General features: G+C 53.4%; 1 protein-coding gene across 8 annotated transcripts in view; it reads left to right on the top strand.

The window, feature by feature from the left end:
- LOC144951377 (histone deacetylase 4-like) overlaps positions 1 to 19,088 on the top strand; it is a 262,255-nt gene that overhangs the window by 217,492 nt on the left and 25,675 nt on the right. For 5 of the 8 annotated variants that reach the window (XM_078881609.1, XM_078881610.1, XM_078881611.1 and 2 more), the window contains 4 exons: positions 15,556 to 15,950; positions 16,957 to 17,104; positions 17,630 to 17,765; positions 18,312 to 18,430. In XM_078881609.1, coding sequence (XP_078737735.1) covers positions 15,556 to 15,950; positions 16,957 to 17,104; positions 17,630 to 17,765; positions 18,312 to 18,430 — 798 coding nt within the window. Of the gene's footprint in view, positions 1 to 1,859; positions 1,940 to 2,057; positions 2,112 to 15,555; positions 15,951 to 16,956; positions 17,105 to 17,629; positions 17,766 to 18,311; positions 18,431 to 19,088 lie in introns of those variants that run through there. The other 3 variants (XM_078881614.1, XM_078881615.1, XM_078881608.1) reach the window with 3 other exon arrangements.

Here is a 19,088-nt window from a genome sequence, read left to right on the forward strand (position 1 = left end):
TGTCAGGGTCCAGATCGAACCCACGATCAACTGTATACCAAGCGAGGTAGTTAACATCTCGCCACCGTGGTGCCCGCAAGTGCGGCGAGTTTACGGTCTCAATCAAGTCGCGAGCGACTGCACATTTGTGGCAAGCACAAAGTGTCAAGGAGCATAAATCATCATCACACGAACTCCGGTCATCCTCGCAGCAGCGGCTTTTGGCTAGGCATCGAACAAAGACGGCCACCGCATCGCGCGCTTTCAGACGCGCTTCTGCGGCCGTCTGGAACGCTCTTTCTTCCTATATTAGCAAGGCACTGGAGCTGTGCACTTTTAAATAATCTAGTTAGAAAGGTAATTTATTTTTAACCGCTTTTTGTATTCAGTTTGTTGTCCTTCCCCCACACACCCGATTCGCACGGTTTGCTACGTACGATGCAAAAAAAAAGTTCAATATACGTACCCAAAAAAAAACGCGTGACGTTAAAATCCGATTTCTCACTCGCCTGGTCGACCGCTTGACTCCCACGCAGCCAGTCGTGTGGCCATTATAAACAAACACCGGTCACTTGAGGTCTCAGATGTAGCTGTAGTTTTGCTATATCTGTTGTGAGGGGCCCCATTCTCGCTGGGGCACGAGGGGGGGGGGTGACGCCCAGCCCGCTCAGAGTTCCCGATGACACGACGCTAATAGCTCAGCGGTGACAACATCGGGTTAACGACAAGCTCAACAAACTATTTGGCTGCTGATGTAATTTTCCACGTTGTAAGCCGCCACTTCTTCGGGCTATAATTTGTGATGGCTAGGTCGCTTGTGAAAAAGAGAAATCTCGCTCGGTGAACTTTTTTACCTGGTGAAATAAAAATAAAAAGTGAATAGTTCATCTGGTCCCCTTTCTGCCGGGAGGCTTTTTGCGTTGGATTTCAGCTGGAGGTGCGTCTCCACTAAGGAATGGACGGGCTTGTTGTGTGTTGTGGGTTAGTTTTTTTCCGCCCCCGTCCAGGCAACACCGGCCACACAATGGACGAGGAGCGGGGGATGGGGCCTTTGGTTTTGGAACAAAAAATAAATATCTCTCTCGTCGCCACCGTCCGTCCACTCTGAATTTCTGGAATCCGCCCGCGGGCGTTTGCGAGGACGACGTGAGCCGGGGCGGACCAAGCACAAGCCTCGTCTTGCCCCCGGTGCAAGAACCTCGGCCCCAACCTTCCGCCACCGCCGTCTGGCGTTTATCCGTTGGCGCTCGCTCCTTGCGCCCGGTGCGTGCGGTGGTAGGCGCGCGTGGCTATGCGATGCACCCCCCTCCCTCGGTTGGGGGGGCGGGGGCGGTTGTTGATCGCGCAGAGATGAGGCTTTTAATGGTAATAGTGATAATAATTTAGCACTTTCTGTGCCCGCTGATGTTCTCGTAGCGCAAGGAAGGACGCCGCCGCTGTGTTTCACGGGCACAGTCGTTTGCTGCGGTGGTTTTGAAGTCCGCGGTATTCCCTCGTCGTTCACGAACTTGCTATGGCCGCGGGTCGCGTCTGGAATTCTACACGACCGCGTCGAGAGAGCAAGAAAGTTACGCTAGAAAGTGATGAGATAAAGTGATGCCGAGTGTTCCGAGGCTGATTGGCCGTGCCCTTTCACAGTTGAGCTCACTCCGCACAAATACCCGTTTACTCATGCGTTGTCGTAATGGAAGGTTGGGAGGTGGCAGTGAGGAGGATGGAGATTTGGGGGGCGGGGGGGGAGCAGGCGAGCGAACGGGGGCGGTCAAAAAGCAAAAAGAAACTAAGCGGAAATCTGCAGGATTAATTTAAACGCCGAGTGACGGATGCGGTGACATTTTTGTTTCTTGAGTCAGAAGGCAGGGCTAAGCTTCCCACTCTGTCGTCAGCGGCAACGTCAGGGCCTTGGCGGCGAGGGGGCTGCTTGTGTGGGGCCCGGCGGCCCGTGCTGTGATGCTGCGGGGTGAGTCGGTGTGGGGACGGTGCGACGCGCCCAAGTCCCCGGTAGCCAGGAGAGCCGGGGGGGGGCGGGGGAGACGGAGTTGGAGGCAGAGCCTTAAGGAGCAAGTGGAGATTGAGAAGCTGCCGCCGTGAGCAAGCGTGTATTTTTTTTTCAGCGAGCGTGTTGGAAAATGGTGAGCGGGGACGTGCGAGCGTGGAGCCGGTACGGGAGAGGGAGAGGGGGGATCGAGGGAGGGAGGGGAGGGGAGGCAGGGATTGAGGAAACGACGCATTTTCGTGACCCGCCATGACCCCCCGGCTTTTGTGTCGGGGGTGCACTCCGTGCATTTATGTGCGAGCGCCGTAGTGCGCTTGCGTGGAGAGGAGCGTAGCGCGCGAGAGAGAGACGACGAAAACAATCCGGAGCGGGGCCACGACGTGGGGCGTGCGGCGGTAGGCAGAGGAGGGGGTTGGCGCGGCGGTGCAGCGAGCTCAGAGCGGTAGAGCCGTCCCGGTGAGCGCCGGCGACGGGGCAGAGAAATCGCGAGGGCTCCACCTTCCTTACCCCCCCACCGATTCTCGGGGAAAACTCCGTCCTCACGCCACGCGGAGTTTTGCCTGTAATGGTGACCACAAGTAAGGACATCTCTCTCTCTCGCTCTCGTGCTTTGCTCTTCTCTCCGCGCTCTGTTGGCCCCCGGCTCGTCGCCGTGCGACGTACGGGCTACGTTCAAGGGAGCGCGTCGGAGCCGAGCTGAGTGGCTGCGCTGTGCCGGCGGGTGGCCGGTGGCCGATTGGAAGCAGCTTAAGAGAGGCCATGGGGTGCGACGGGCGTTGAACCCCTGCTCAACGCGATAGCGGACGTGAGTACGTTAGTACAACTGAGGATGTACATACGTCCGCCGTCGCGTTTGTGAGTTTGCGCGTATTTACGTACGCTTTCGCGTTTCTTGAGTTGCATGTACGTTTCGTACGTCGCAACTTTCGGGGGAACGAAAAATGTAACGCATTGTGTGTGTGTGTTTTAGCACTTTGTATTTTTTACAGCGCCGCCGTTGATTTTGTCTCCTGATAATTTCTCGCGCCTGTGACCAAATCACCCGGGATATCGTACGATCTCGGAAGCTAAGCGTAGCTTGGTCCTGCACGGTGCTTGGATGGTAGACCACCCAGCACAACGGGTTGCGATAGGCTGATGCTGCTGCTGATGCTGCTCATAATAAAGATTTCTTAGGTTAGATCGCCTAAGTGTCGATGTGTCGTTAATGTTCCATCACCCGACACAGCCAATTAGTAAGGTTTGTCACGTCAACGAAACGTGCGAATTAGTTACTGCTACAGCACAGTAAACACACAACATGATACCGCTGCTGCTGCTGATGATGATGCTGCTGATGATGATGCAGCTTCTGCTGGGCTCTGTGGTTAGCAGCAGAGAGTTGAGCAGCAACATCGATTGTTGTCCTGTACTTGGAGAAGGGGGGTTGGGGGGGGTCCTAGACCGGTTCAGATATCGCTCGCCACTGGTGTTAGCCGTGGGCCAGGAATCGAACTCGGGTTCATAGCGGTACCGTGCCACAGCTCCTCTGTTGGCTTGCGGTACTGAATTAAATTCAGTGCCTAAATTATGACTGAATGAATGCAGTGGCCGGAATTGTGTGTTCGCGTCCGCACGTCTAAACAGAAGTCTCATACACACACACACGTGCACGTACGCACGTGCGCTTGCGCGTGCACTCGTTCCCGCTTATAGCCTGGCCTCGTTTACAACGCTTGCTCACACTTGCTCTGTACAGATTTAGTCCCGGCAGATGTGCGAGGCCTCGCGCTCCTGTGGATGAATGCCACCGATTATGCGTGTATGTTGTACGCACGTTGAACTTTTTTCGCACCGTACGTAGCCAACCGTGTTAATCGGAGGTGCGGTGTGTGTACGTGTGTTGAACTTTTTTCGCACCATACGTAGCTAACCGTGCTGATCGGAGGTGCGGTGTATGTACGTGTTGAACTTTTTTCGCACCGTACGTAGCCAACCCTACTGATCAGAGGTGCGGTGTATGTTCGTGTGTTGAACATTTTTCGCACCGTACGTAATCATCTATGCTCCCGATATCCGCACACGGTTTCCCACGGGTAAACAGATTATATAGAACGAATCATCAACCCCCACTCCCCTTTCCCACCTGCCCGCAGCTAAAAAAGCGCATATTCTAGGAAGACTCGCAGATAAATGCGCCCAATTTCCGTGCATTGATTTGGGGTCGCCGTGGATATGAGAAGTCGCGGGCGATGATAGGGCCTCGGATAAGCGGGGCAGCTCTACTCTCGATCCGTGGATTTCATTGCCGAGCGTTTTTGTTTGCTCTCGCTGCCGCTCAACGTTGGACGGGAATGTTTTTTGGACGTCGGGTTTTTCTGCCCGATTTGGGTCGGCCCTGTTCTCTCCATCTGGGGCTTGCGACCGCCGTGCCTTCATTTTCAGGCCAATGTCCCTGAACGCCACCGTCTTTTGGGCCATTCCCTACTCTTTATAAATTTGCCCCTTTTTTTAGTTGTTGTTCTAGCGCAGGCTTTGATTCGTCGCCGTTTGCTTTCTTCTTATTTTTTGGAACCCAGTATATAACGGCAACGTGGTTGTTTTTGTTTTTTTAAACGAGCTCTCGACATTCGGGAATATAAACCCGCGCGTGAATGTAATTCCGTCTGAAGACGACGAAACGTAAAACCGACGCGATTAATGCCGTGTGATCAATTGCTGCATGCGCAACCAGACCCGGAGCCCATCGCGATGAAATTGGTCCTTGGCGATTTTAACAAACGTGCTTTGCTGAGCGGAAGTTGACACCCTAATCTCTCCGCTCACTCTGTGTGTGCTGTGATGAAGGGCCATTTGCCAGGAATGTCAACTGTTGTGTACGTTTCCTATTGAGGCCACACCGGTCTTATATTGACGAATGCGTTTGAGGTTTTTGTTTTATTTACTTGTGCTCGTGTCCGCCGCTGCGTGGGCAGCGTCGCCAGATACGTTGTTTAACTGTAACGGGTATGACTGTTGCGATAGCGATGGTTGTGATGGTGGTGATGGCGATGTGGGGGGGGGGCGGTTATTGTGAAGGCTAGCGCTCTGCGCTATGAATTTGGCGACCCGAGTTGGATTCCTGCTCATGGCCAATACCGGTGACGATTATCTGAATCGGTCCTGGGCCTCCCCAAGGTCGACTCATGAGTACCTGGTGCGGTGTGTAAATATTACCACTGGGGAGACAAAGGCGGCTGGGCGTGGTGCTTGCCATCCACCAACTCGTGTACCGTGCCGGCCTTCACAGGTGCTCGCCAACAGCACTTGCCCCAACAGTCTGTTCAGGCTATATGGGGGATCTTTGGTGATGATGATTATGCTGATGTCATTATGAGTGGGTGAATGTGTTAACTTGCACGTTTTAGGCACTCGAACGTGCAATTCTGAATGTGAACATAGCCAAGTGTTGGTCGCGAGAGGGAATGAAATTTTTATTGCACAGGTGTTCATAGAGTGCACAGCATGCTGGGTAAATCCAAGGTGGCCACGTACTGTTACTATTATCTTGAGGGACAGTATTATTACTTTTAGTCAAGTCAAACCTGCTACTCAAAGCGCCATCATCATACTCATACACATAAAAATATACAATGCTCTTCAATGAAAAAAAATCAATATACTATATATACTATTAATACCATGTGTGTTTTTATATATTTTGGGCAATCTTGTACAGTTACCGCACATTTTGTTATTCGTAACAGATTTTTGGGTCATATCGCGTGAGTAAATTACCACTGTGTGTTGTACACCCTCCTCCACCTGACCCAAACATCAATCGTGAATCATGATGTAGTGTGGCGAAAACTTGCGTGTACATTTTTTACTAATGCTTCACCAATGAACGTATCCAACCGGCTGAAAATTGTACGAGGCAATTATTTCTCATGATCATGAGATGCAGCAAATCCATCTGGCAGCTTCACGAGAGCTGATACGATCGCTTCGTTTCCACAGTGGGCATCCTTTAGGGCGCGTCATCTCCTTGGGGTGCCACGATGTTAACTACCTCGCCTGGTATGCAGCAGGTCGTGGGTTCGATCCCAGGAGTGAGTGTGTGTGTGTTCTCCCTGTGGTTGCGTGGATTTTTATCCAAGTCCTTTGGGGTTTTCCCTCCACATTTAGAAACATGCACAGAGAATATTTGGCTGCTTTAAATTTCCACTCGATAAGCCACTTCGTTGAGCTTTCATTTGTGATAGCCAGGTCGCTTTTGGAAAATGTCTGCATAGCTCAGTGGGCCTTACCTGGTAAAATCAAAAGGTTAGTTTTTGTTATCCTGCTTGTTTGTCCGCCAGTCCATCATTAGTCTCGACCCACCGGCCCATCGGCCTTCCCGTGACACGTCCCGTCCAAGCCCACTTAACTTTATTCTCGTACCTATGTTGACCAACCATGCTAATCGGAGGTGCGGGGGAAGGACAACAAACGGCACGCAGTCTCTTGTGACCGCTGCAACTTGCATTTGTTCTCTCATCAAAAGATAGGGCCCCGTATTATCATCCAACTTCGGCCTCTGTACGGGATGCCATCGTGGTGCAATGGAGAACGCTCTGGACTTTGAATCCTGTGGTCCCATCTCCCGGCGTGGTAGTTGATACAATTAGGCAAGTTTCTTAAATCCCACCATCCCTCCCTCCCCGCACCACCTCTGTTCACCCAGCAACGTGGTTAGTCGATGGACAGGGCACGTGTGGTGGGGTAAAGTGTGCCTGCTCCAAACCTCCTCTGAGACATCTCGCCAGCACGGAAAGAGTAGGCCAAAATCCACCCTCCAAAAGGGCCTTCTGCTAGCAAGTCGTGTGAGCGAGCAATTGCTGCTGCTGCCGCTGCTGCGCCTTCAACCATCTCGTCGTGGTGTTCTTTGGCACGCGCCAAACGCTCGGCGTTGAACAACGCGACGTTACGACTTAATCGCGGTAACGGCGACCCCCCCAGCCTCCTCCTCCTCTGCCCGGCTGCCTAAATAAAGCGGCGTTAATCACGTCGCTGGCGGCGCGCTCAATATGGCCGTGGCGGTGGAGATGCGGCGGCAGGGCGCGCTCCGTAGATGGCGTTGTGTAAAGACGTGTGACCCTAATCCCGAGTAATTGGCGTCCGTTTACGGTGCGCCGCGTCACCCGCCCCCCCCCCCCCGGCGAGTGTTGAAACAAACCGCAGCTCAGCGGGGGCGACGAGGGGAACGCTGGGTAGAGACATTTACAGCGAGCGGGGAGGTTGGGGGGGTGCCGACGCTGTTTTAAAAACAACAACAAAAACCGTGTCGGGCGGAGGCTCGGGAGAGCCGAGCCGACACCGGGTGATATGCTGGGGCTCGAATTCCGGGTTTCAGCGGCCCCGTGATTTAGATCGGAGTTCTCAAGCGTAGCGAGTTTGCTGGTTCTTCAGCCTGGTCACTGATTCCACGGCCCCATTGAATCCTCCCCAACATGGCACAACAACGGTTCCACGGTGGCTCTGAGATGTCATCTCCCTCGCCTGGTATGCAGGAGGTCGTGGGTTAAATCCTGAACCTGACGCCTGTTGTATATTTGGAGTTTGCATCTCTCTTTCTCTCCCCCTGTGTGCGCGTGGATTTTTTCCCGGGTCATCTGCTTTTTTCCCCTCCACATTTAGAATCGACGTGTGTTTTTAATATTTGGCTGCTGTACATTTCCACGTGATCAGCCACCTCGTTTAAGATGTCATTTGTGACGGCCAGGTCGCTTCTGACAAAGAACGATAGAGCTCAGTGGGCCTTACCTGGTAAAATAAATAAAAGTTTAATCGTTGTTAATAGTTTAGTCTGCACGTCGAGATAAAGATAAAAGTGCAGCGCTGTGAACGCTCTACTTGTGCCACTACCGTTATATTATTATAATTATGGTAATTTTCATTAAAATAAATGATAATTATCATTTATTTCGCAGAAGATGTTCGTGATTTAAATTGTTATGTTTAACATTTTATCGATGTAATGATGCATGAGCACATACCCAGCAGACGGCTAAAACGATTTGTGTTGCTGTGTGTGTGTGTGTCTTCTCGTTGTGTTGCTGTGTGTGTGTGTGCGCGTGTCCGGCTTCTTCTCATGTCGCTGTGTGCGCGCCTGTGCGTAGCGATAGACACAGCGACATTAGCCTTGTGAAACACGTGGCCCTGTGTGCCCTACCGCTTGCGTCTCACTGGGCTACAGGGCTACATTATTATTCGGTGGCAAACTTTCCGTTTGTTTTGTTTCATGTAGACGCCGGTGTGTGGCTGGAGTTTTCATGGTTAGAAGGGAGAGAGAAAAACCCCCCCGACCGTACTGGAAAATGTGGTGGAAGCCGCGTTGCCCTGCGGTAATTCGGCGTGCCGCAATCCGTGTAGCAAGCAGGGGGGCTTGTTAGTTGTTCGTTGTGTTTTTTTTTTCTCCTCGGCGGCGAAGGGTGGTGCGTTGATTCTTTTGCACAATGTTTTTTTTTTATCATCGCTTTGTAAAAGGAGCGAACGCGCGACTCCACGAGCCACAAGGCCCTCTCCTCCAGCTAACCCCGCGAGTCCCTGCACGTCGCTGAGTCGTTACTCTCATCTTGGGCAAGTCGCTGAATCGTAGGGATCTTCAGTGGTTACTCTCATCCTGGGCAAGTCACGGAATCATCAGGGTCTAAAATGAGTCGTTTTGGTCTGGAGAAACCGTGGCAACGCAAGGCTTGCAAACACAAGCACAGCTGCAGCTAATTATTTTCGTGTAGTATTTATCTTTAAAACATTTTTCTTCAAATAATACAATACTCCCAATACTCCCATAATCATAGTAGTGTATTTATGATTTAACGATATGCAGATGGCACGATGAGATCAGCTCTCGTGCGCAGGAGCCAGCTGGATTGTTGTTAGCGTCGCGAGGCGGTGAGAGATGGCGACGGCTCGGAGGAGGACCTCATCCAGCAGTGGATAGACCACGGCTGGCGATGTCGATTTCTCTTCTCTACCTTCTTCTTCTCTCGTGTCCCACCAGCCGACGCGTGCGCCGCTTGCGCCGTCACACTTTGCGTAGCCGTGTAAACGGCGAGGAGGAGCGTTTTTCTCACCGCGCCGCGGAAGCCGTCACAGCCGCCCACCCGCCTGCAGAGGTCGCAAACGTGTTTTTATTCCTTACCCGTACCCGTACCCGGCCGCACCAGGGTCGCAAATGGGTACCCGTACCTGGCCGGGTACGGGTACCCGTTCCCTACCCGTACCCGTACCCATACCCGGCCGGGTACGAGTACCCGTTCCCTACCCGTACCCTACCCGAAATGAGTGACAAACGGTTGCTCACCAGTGACTCATGGCCTACCCGTACCCGGCCGCACCAGGGTCGCAAACGGCTACCCGTACCCGTACCCGGCCGGGTACGGGTAGCCGGGTATCGGGTAGGGTACGGGTATCGGGTACCCGGTTGTGACCTCTGCCGTATCTTGCTGTAGGACATGCCAACAAGAGGTGGTCAACGAGCAAGCGGAAGGCCAAACTGTTGAGCTTGAGGATGGGATCCGAGGTTGCGAATCGCAGTCCTGGCTCCCCTTCCTGCTGTTGTGAGGTGGACGCGGGGAACCAGCGGCGTTCGCAGCTGCGTGCGGCGGTGACGCACGCGGCGCGATGATGAGTGCCTAACCTGGCCGTTGCCTCCGTGACGACCCCGTGACGACCCCGTGACCCCGCCAGTGGAGGACGTCGCTGGAAGGGGTCTTGCTGGTATCTCGTTTGTGTCTCTTGGTAAAAGAATCGAGACGAACGAACGAATGATTTAATGAATGAATGGAGTGATCGAGTGAGTGAGTGAATCGTGGCTCTCATCTACCGCTCGTAACATGTGCGAATGATTAGCCGTGGGCTCTTCTACCATTTTGGTTAAAATGTCGTGTGTTTATGTTCCTTAATGGTGCTGCGCGTACGTGACTTGTCTCGAGATTGTAGAGAGTGTGCGGGCATGAGCGAGCGGATGAAAGGCCAATGTAGGAAAAGTGTGTACCCGTGCATATTGTGTAGTGCGTGTGTAATATCTTAATTCTGCTGCAGCTAAAGTTGGGCTTTTGGTAGTTTCTTTTGTACCTCCTTCATCATTAAAATGAGAATTGGTGATGTTAATTTTAATTGAGCCGACCGTGATTCTTGTGTTCGCGATTAAGTCCTAGTGGCCAACTCTCATTCACACGCTCGCTCACACTCACACTCTCACTTTCTCACTTGCACGCTATCGCTCTCGCTATCTCTCACACTCTCGCTCGCTCTCACGCTCTCGCTCATGCTATCTCTCATGCTCTCACGCTCTCGCTCACGCTCTTGCTCATGCTCTCACTCAAACTCACGCTCTCGTGCGTGCGGGAAGAAATAAATTAAACGGCTTTGAAAATCCGATAGGATCCAGGGCAAAGGAGGTCACACTGGGGGGGGATTGATGTCGCAAAGATTTTATCGCAGTCATTGCGGGTGGGGCACTTGATGCAAGGCTCCCTGAACCACCAACCACGACTGCATACAAACTTTAACGGGGCAAAGGAGGTGAAATAAATGTAATAATACTCTCGTGTGTGTGTGTGTGCACGTGATTGTGTGGGGAGCCGTGGTGTGGCAGTTATCACGCTGCGCTACGAACCCGGCGACCCGAGTTCAATTTGCACTCACAACCACCGACACCAGTGACATCTATCTGAACCGGTCCTGGGTCTCCGCTAGATCGACTCAGCCTCAAACGGGTACCTGGTGCGGTGTGTAAACATCGCCACTGGGGAGACAAAGGCGGCCGGGCGTGGCTCTGGCCACCCACCCCCTCGTGTGCCGTGCCGGCCTTCGTAGGTGCCCCAACAGCCCGTGAAGGCTATACAAAGGTGGATCGTTGTATTTGTTGGTGTGTGCGCACACGGCGTATGGAATAAGTGAAAGCGCGAGGAATGTAATCGAGTCCGATGCAATGGGAGGCGAAATGTCGCGGCCCAGATAATTTGACGTCTTCGACGGGAGGGAGGGAGTGAGGGTGGTAGGTGCCCAACTCTCCGTGCGTCTCCCATCGCGACGTCATTCGGCTCCTGTGTAGTAGAAGGCTTAGACGAAAACAAGATTCTGTAAATGTTAGCAGATGGGGGGGGCGGGTAGATGCCCAGGGAGTTGAGGCGGGGGGGGGGCTGTGGTAGTGGGTGGGTGATAGACACGTGGGCTGGTTTTAGACACGGGAGGCGATGCATCGGTCGGGCAGGCGGGGGGGGCTTTTATTTATTTATTTGAGTTTTGTTGTACACAAGGACAAAGGCCCCGCCGCTGCGGAATGTTGAGCGACAACAACAACAAAAAACAACTGCACGCGAATATCCGCCAGGCCCCCCCCATTGTACCTGACGCGTCCTGGTTGATGGGATGGGGGACAGATAACCCTGGGAAGTCAGTGGGGGGGGGGGAGATAAACTGTTTGTCTCATCATTTACATGGGAAAAATACACCCGTGGGGGGGGGGGTGGCTGTGTATGAGGTGCGCATGCGTGCGGTGGTAAGTGTGGTTGCCCACCAAAGGCGTTTGCAAGTCCTGTTCTACCCTCGCGAGGAAAACGATGCCCCAAGCGTGGTGTAGAGAGAGAGGGCACCTGTCGATAACTACGCGCGTTCATGAATTCTGAACCGAATAATCATTATTTGTTTGCAAGTGAATCGACAAGCCTCGATTAAAGCAATCATCGATAATAGCAATCGAAAATGTCGATAATAGCAATCGAAATAAGAACAAAAAATCCCAATTCTTTTGCTCCCGGGAAAATCGCGCACCACCTTTCAGTGTCGCGTGTCAACGCTCCCACGGGCCACCAGCACGCCCCCGTCACCGTCACAACCCCCACAGCCCCATCGACGCGGCGTGGCGCGGCGCTAATCAGCTGTGCGGTGCGCTTGCTCCCAGTTGGAGGAGGGTGTGGAGGGCGGGGTTGGTAATTCAGAAAATGATGTTTTTTTCGGTATTTTTAGAAACTTGCTTTCTTTCGGGGTTTCAATTTGCACCTTGGGTTCATTTTGTGTTTGTGACTTGAGAACTTGTCACATCCATTACATGGGGGAATCTGGGGAGAATAAACATCGCGAGAGACTGCTTCCACGCACGCACACATACCAGGTTTTAAATGACAGGCTTTTTTGGAAACACGTGTGTGTGTGGGTGTACGTGAGGAGCTGTTGTAGTGTAGCGGTTTGCACGCTGCGCTACAAACCCGGTGACGCGAGTTTGATTCACGCTCACGGCCACCAACACCAGTGAAAATTATCTGAACCGGTCCTGGGACTCCCCTAGGTTGACTCGGCCTCAAATGAGTACCTGAAGTGGTGTGTAAACATCAGCACAGGGGAGATATAGGTGGCCGAGTGTGGTGCTGGCCACCCACCCCCTTGTGTATTGTGCTGCCCTTCATAGGTGCTCACTTACAGCTCCTGCCTCAACAGCCTGTTAAGGCTATACGGGGGATCTTTGTTGTTTGTGGATGTCCGGAAGGGGTAGAGGGTGAATGGCTTTTAACTCGCTGTGAACCGGGTTCAATTCACGGACATGGAATGGCGCTATATCAAACCTAAAGCTACTGTTATCATCATCGTAGTCATCATCGCAATGCACAAGGCGATCGCTATTTAGATGCTTCACAGATTTGTAACTACCCTCTTTGTGTGCATGTATGTTACACTTCTTTCGCACCGCGCATAGCCAACCGTGCGTATCGGAGCCAACCTATTTGCTGCGAAAGTGATGCCTTGCGTAGGAGGAAAGCGTTCAGAGATTTAATGCGAGCATTCAGATTGGTGGGAGACATGTAGAGGAGTTCACGAATGTGTAATTTCTCTGTAATTGGTCCCAATTATTTGAGTGGGTTATTATCGTCAATAAACGCCACATTCATGGACCCAGAGGGACAAGAGTACGTGGCTCATAGGCTGCAGCAGTGGTGCCGGTACATCGTGTAGGACATGGCCTCATGGCACAGGGGTCATCGTGCCAAGCCAGCTTAGAATCCTGGGTTCGAACACCGGTTTCTGCCACTGCCTCTGATGTGACTGGGTTCTCTCTAGTGTAGTGAGTTGATGGTCTTCCGATAACCGCTCTGGGCTATATTTAATCTCTGAGAATTTACATATCTGGAACACTCTTCCTTCCGATATTAGGAAGCCACTGGAGTTGTGCACTTTTAAATGTAGATTGAAAACTCACTTTTTTTATATCTGCTTTTTGTAATTAGTTTGTTGTCCTTCCCCTGCAACGTACGGTGCGACAGAAGCTCTGCATTCATACGTATTCATTTTGTGAATGTCACGAAGGCAATCATTACTCTCTGTGGTCAGGAGGGTAGGAAAGTGCCGTCCCCCCACAGTGCGAACCAGAGGCGACTTGAAGGGATGTCGGAGGTAGCTCTGCAGCGTCCACTTCCGCAGGAAGAGTCCGCGCTGCTGTGCGAGAGATCCGAACGGATCCTGCCGTCCCGTGGCCACGTGACGCCGCCAGGACAAACGATCGGGTCAACGTCGGGGGCGTGGGTTGGGGTGGGGGGAGAGACAAAAAAAGAAAATAAGCAAAAGCCCCGGTGCGTCGTGCACTGCAGCAAGGGGCGCGACGCGTGCACGAACACGCACGCCGAGAGAATGCTGAGCGAGTGCCTCCCACCCCCTTCAACTGCGTGCAGGCAGCGTGCAGGCAGCATGCAGGCTTTAAAAAAAAAAACACCTGCAGAGGCGCCTGAACAGAATTTGTAAGCAGCACCCGGGCCTAGGAACTGCAACGGTCAAATTAACGAAGTAAACACTCGTCGTCCGCACCCATGACTCACGCTTTAAAAGTAGGGCATGTCATCATCAGTCCTTCTGGCCAGGATGCAGCGCGGCCTGCCAGTTGCGAACGTGCGGGCTCACGTCCCAGCCGGGGTCAACTCTGCATTCTCATCGTCATGATCATCTCCAGGATATTACCATTGCCGTCGTTATCTTTGTCGTCATCATCATCATTATCCCCAATTCAACACCTAGGCTCCCCCCTGGTCAGTCAGTGAAATTGGCACTGTCACGAAAAGCTGCCGCCTTTGGTGCGAGTTTAAAAGCGATCGTTGTGTTAAGAGACATAAGTGGTCTCTGCCATAGGAACGTGGACATTCCACGACAGATTCAGGACCGACATTGAGCATGACCACCACACATTGCGGGAGCACTTTCTTTTTTTACTGCCAGGGTACTTGGGGTTCTCATTATCCGCTGCTAGATGAAGACTCGGCTGGCCAGGGGTTCACGTTGCACCCCTCAGCCCGGTGCCTCCCTCGGCTGTCGTAACTTCGCTAGTCTTGTCCGTCAGCAAACGAGTAAATTCTTTAACTCAATTTATTTCACCAGGTAATGACTAACTGAGCTATGGGGCTCTTTTTCAGATGCAACTGGGCCATCACGAATGATAGGCAAACTTGTTGTTGTTGGCCTATCGTGTAGAATTGTATAGCAGCCAAATATTCTAAATGCGCGATGTCGATTCTAAATGTGGTGGGAAAAACCTGAGGACCCGGAGAAAAAGCCATGCGACCACGGGGACAGAGACACACAAACTCTAAATATACAGCAGGCGTCGGAGTCGGGATCAAACCCACTACCTCATGTATACCATGCGAGGTAGTTAACATCTCCTAGCCACCGTGATGATGATGAGAGAGAGAGATACCGCAAACTCCAAATATACAGCAGGCGTCAGGGTCGGGATGGAACCCATGACCTCCTGTAGACCAGGCGAGGTAGTTAATATCTCCTAGCCACCGTGGCGCCCCACCGGATACATGTTCTCTGCTCGTGACCCCCCGTCGCAACAAATGCGCGTGTTTTTCAGCGTTGTGCAACGTTTCGGATTCCTGCTCTGGAGGATGAACCTTCACACGCTCCGCGTTCCCGCCCTTCCTTCCGGGGCTTTCATCGTTTTTGTCTTTTTATAAGAACGCGGGCGGGCGTGTGTAAGCGCTTGCATGCGCGTGGACGGGCGCGCGTGTGCGTCACTGCCCGTCGGACGTGTTGCGTGCTCCGAATCGGCTTTCTCTCTTCGTCTCATGTGTATTTATCTTAACGCGACGCCCGGGTGTGCGATGGGGCATGACCGCTGAAGAATTCGTCTCACAAAAATCTATTTTCTAGTGAATGAATGAGGTTTACAGTAGCGGGGGTGGGGAGGTCTTTTGTTTTTAATGTGTGTTCGTCCTGTATGTTGATAGACAATTGCCGCAACTGCGTGTGGGTTGGCGGTGGGGAAAAAACGGTATGTTGTACGCGTGCACACGTGTGCACATACGTGTGTGTATGTGTTTGGAGTTCGATTCCCAGCCGTGGCAAACGTGGCTAATGGTACCCGAACTTTCCCTGGGGCCTCTCCTCAATTGACTCGGCTTCAAACTAGCACTTGACGCGGTGTATACATTTCAGCACCGGGGAGACGAAGGTGGTCGTGCTTAGCCGCTGGCCTGCACTACCGCGTCATCTTAACGAGCGCTCGCAAACAGCGCTTTGCCCTGGCGATTCACGAGTCTAAACGGGATGCGAAATCTTTGGTGTTGCTGTCTCCGCGTGCGCAGTGGAGGTGAGCCAGTCCCTGTCCACGCAACCCAACCTCGGCCTCCGCGCCCTCTCCTCCATGCCGGGCGTCGGGGGGGTCCTCGCCTCCGCGGGGGGCAGCAGCGGCGAAACCGGGATGGGCGGTAGCGGTGGCGGCGCCATCGTCATCATCGGTGCCGAGCTGCCCTCCTCGGCGGCATCTTCGCCACCCCAGCAGCAGCAGCAGCAGCAGGCACAGCCAGCGACCCCGGGTGGCCTCCCGCACGAGCAGGACCTGCAGCACGAACTGCAGGCGCTCAAGCAGCAGCAGCAGATCCAGAAGCAGCTGCTGCACGCCGAGTTCCACAAGCGGCAGGAGCAACTTGCGCGGCAGCACGAGGCGCAGCTGCAGGAGCACATCAAGGTGGGCGCCAGGGTGAGAGTGCCTCTGTCCCCCCCCCCCACCCACCCGCTCGGAATCTTGATTCATCCTGAAGGAATCCGATGAGCTGTCCAGTATGGTCCCGCGCTGAACTTCCTCACACAGGCGTCTCCTTTCTTTTTTTCAGCAGGTTTCACCCAGAAAATTATTTATCTTTTTTTTTATTTTCCATGTGTTAGGTCCCACTGAGTTGCGTAGCTTTTTTTCAGAAGCGACCTGGCCATTACAAGTGACAGCTCAACAAAGTGGATCGTTGTGTGGATATTTATAGCAGTAGCCAAATCCTCTAAACGTGTGATGTCGATTCTAAATGTGGAGGGAAAAACGGGAGGACACGGAGAAAAATCCGGGTGACCACGCGGAGAGAGACACGTAAACTCCAAATATACAGCAGGCATCAGGGTCGGAATCTAACCCACGACCTCCTGCTACATAGCAGGCGTGATAGTTAACATTTCGCCACCGTGGCATCCCTGCTTCATCCACCCACCCCTCTTAGCTGTGTCACTGCCCGCCACTCCCCGGCTAATGCCGCATTGCCACGCGCTCTGGCAGGGGGTGCGGAGCCAGCCCACATTGACTCCTGGAACGGCCCAGGGCCCATTGAACACGGGCCGCCGATCAGGTGTCGGTGTGTAAATACGCTTGGGTGAAGGTGTGGAACGCGCGTGCCACACGCTAACAAGAGTGGAACCCTGAGCAGGCTTCTCCTGGAACACTAGGCCCAGCTGCTGCTGGTCTCGCTGCCGTGGGAAAACTTAAGAGGGGAGACACGGCGCAGGCTCCGTGCAGGCCCTGGTCCTAGCGCCCTTCCCGAGAGCACGGCACTCGAAAGATTTGCAGCTTTTGTTCGGTCCGTCTCCTTCGCTGACGCGTGCGTGCGTCTGTGTGTTTGTGTGTGCCCTTGCGTGTGTACGCGCGCACGTGCGCCCGTGTGCGTGCGTCCCCTCCCCTCTCCCACCTCATCCCCCCGCTCCTCTCCCCCGGTCCCTCGGAGCAGCAGCAGCAGATGATGGCGCTGAAGCGGCAGAGGGAGATGCTGGAGGCTCAGCGGAAGATGGAAGCGGCGCGTGAGGCCGAGCTGCAGGAGAAGCAGCGGCGCGAGCAGCACCTGCAAGCGCTCAAGTACAAGGAGAAGGGCAAAGAGAGTGAGTGTGAGCGACGGGGCGGTGTTGCCGTGGTAGCGGCAGTGCGGAGCTCCGAGGGAGCACCTTGAGATCCTGGCAACCCTGGGCTAGATTCCCGGTGACGGCGAACATTGGTGCCGAGTGATACCTGAATCGGTTCTGAGCCCCATCCATCGTTCGGTTTGGCATTAAATCAAGTACCTGTTGTTGTGGTGTGTAAACATCAGTGCTGTTTGTATGTATGTTGAACTTGTTTCGCGCCGTACGTAGCCAGCTGTGCTAATCGAAGGTACGGGGGAAGGACAACAAACTAACACACACACAAAGCAGTTCTAAAGAAATGAGTTTTCAATCTAGATTTACAAGTGCATAGCTCCAGTGGCTTCCTAATAGTGGCTGTGGAGTCAAAGGCGATCGGGCGTGGTGCTTGCCACCCACCTCCACGTGTGCCGTGTCAGCCTTCATAGGTGCTACTCTCTAACGGCACTTGCTCCTACAGTCTGTTAAGGCTATACGGGGGATCTCTATCTTTGTGTGGCGTCTCAGGCGCCGTCGCGAGCTCGGAGGTGAAGCAGCGCCTGCAAGAGTTTGTGCTCAACAAGCGGCAGCGCGGCCCCACCATCCCCCCCAGCACGGGCGCCATCAACCACACGCTGCCGCACAACCAGCGCCTGTGGCTCGCGTGAGTTTGTGCGTGTGTGTGTGTATGTGTGTGCGTATGTGTGTGTGTGTGCGTGCGTGTGTGTGTGTGTGTGCGTGCGTGTGTCTGTATGTGTGGAGCGGCAGTGCAGCGGTTAACGTGGCCACCACAACACCAGTGACGATTATTTGAGCTGGTCCTGGGCGACTCAGCCTCAAATGATTACTTGGTGCGGTGCGTGAAGTCATCGCCACTGGGGAGACAAGGGGGGTCGAGCGCGGTGCTGGCCACCCACCCCTCGTGTGCCGTTCCGGCCTTCTAGCTAAGAGCACTTGCCCCAACAGTCTGTTCAGGCTGTACGGGGGATCTTTGACATTGTTTGTTTGGGGGTGTCTGTGTGTGTGTGTGTGTGCATGGAGGTGTGTAATAACAATAATAATAATAATAATTTACAGCTCTTTGTCAAAACATTGTCAGATGGGACTCCCCAAACATTGGAGCTTGTTTGATCATACTTCACCGCGCACCGCCGCTGACTCGCCGCGTTGCTATCGCGCCCCCCTGCCCCCCCGTGTCTTTTGCCGACAGCGTGGCACAGCACGGTTCTTTTGAGAACAGCTCGCGGCCGGGCGGCGTCACCCAGCTGTGCCAGCACCCCGACATCGGCAACTACGAGTCCAAGGACGACTTCCCGCTGAGAAAAACCGGTGAGACCCGGCGGTCGGCCCACAGCGGCGGCAACGCTTCGAAAGCCATGTCGGCCGTGGCCGAATAATTAAAATTGAGACCTTCCTTTCGTTAGTTTAGGCTCAAGGATGACCCTCTTGGTTGTTAATACTTGGCAACTGCTGGGCTTCCGATCGAGAGGTTGCACAATCGATCGCTCAGCAATGCGCCCCCGTCTTTGTTTGTCCAACAGTATAAAGGGGTACTCCGCTCCAGTCAGTTGATGGGTCAGGTGGAGTAAAGTGTGGGTAACTCCCGTCTCTTCCACAAATGTAAGTCCTTCATCGAGAGAGTAGGCCAGTATCCTCGAGAGAGAGAGGGACTGTCCAGAGTCCCTTCCGCCAGCAGTGGCTTGAGTAAATCATTTCTGGACTGCACTTTTCATTTAAAGGGAAACACGTTTTCGGGTGCACCGCACTCACGACTGTGTGCTCCAGGCTCGTGCCGTCTCTTGGGTTTCATACTTTTTTTTTATTTTGGTTCAAAACTTGCTGACGTCTTCCCCCCCTCCCACCCCGTCAACGACGCAGCACGACGCCAAGGCGACGCCGTTTCGTCAATAAATACATCTGGCGCTGCGTGCGCCTTGCTCGCAAATAAACATTTATTTTTATCTATTTTTTCTTCCCCCTACGCTGC

This window comes from Lampetra fluviatilis, chromosome 62 (genome assembly GCF_964198595.1).
Source record: "Lampetra fluviatilis chromosome 62, kcLamFluv1.1, whole genome shotgun sequence".
NCBI lineage: Eukaryota > Metazoa > Chordata > Hyperoartia > Petromyzontiformes > Petromyzontidae > Lampetra > Lampetra fluviatilis.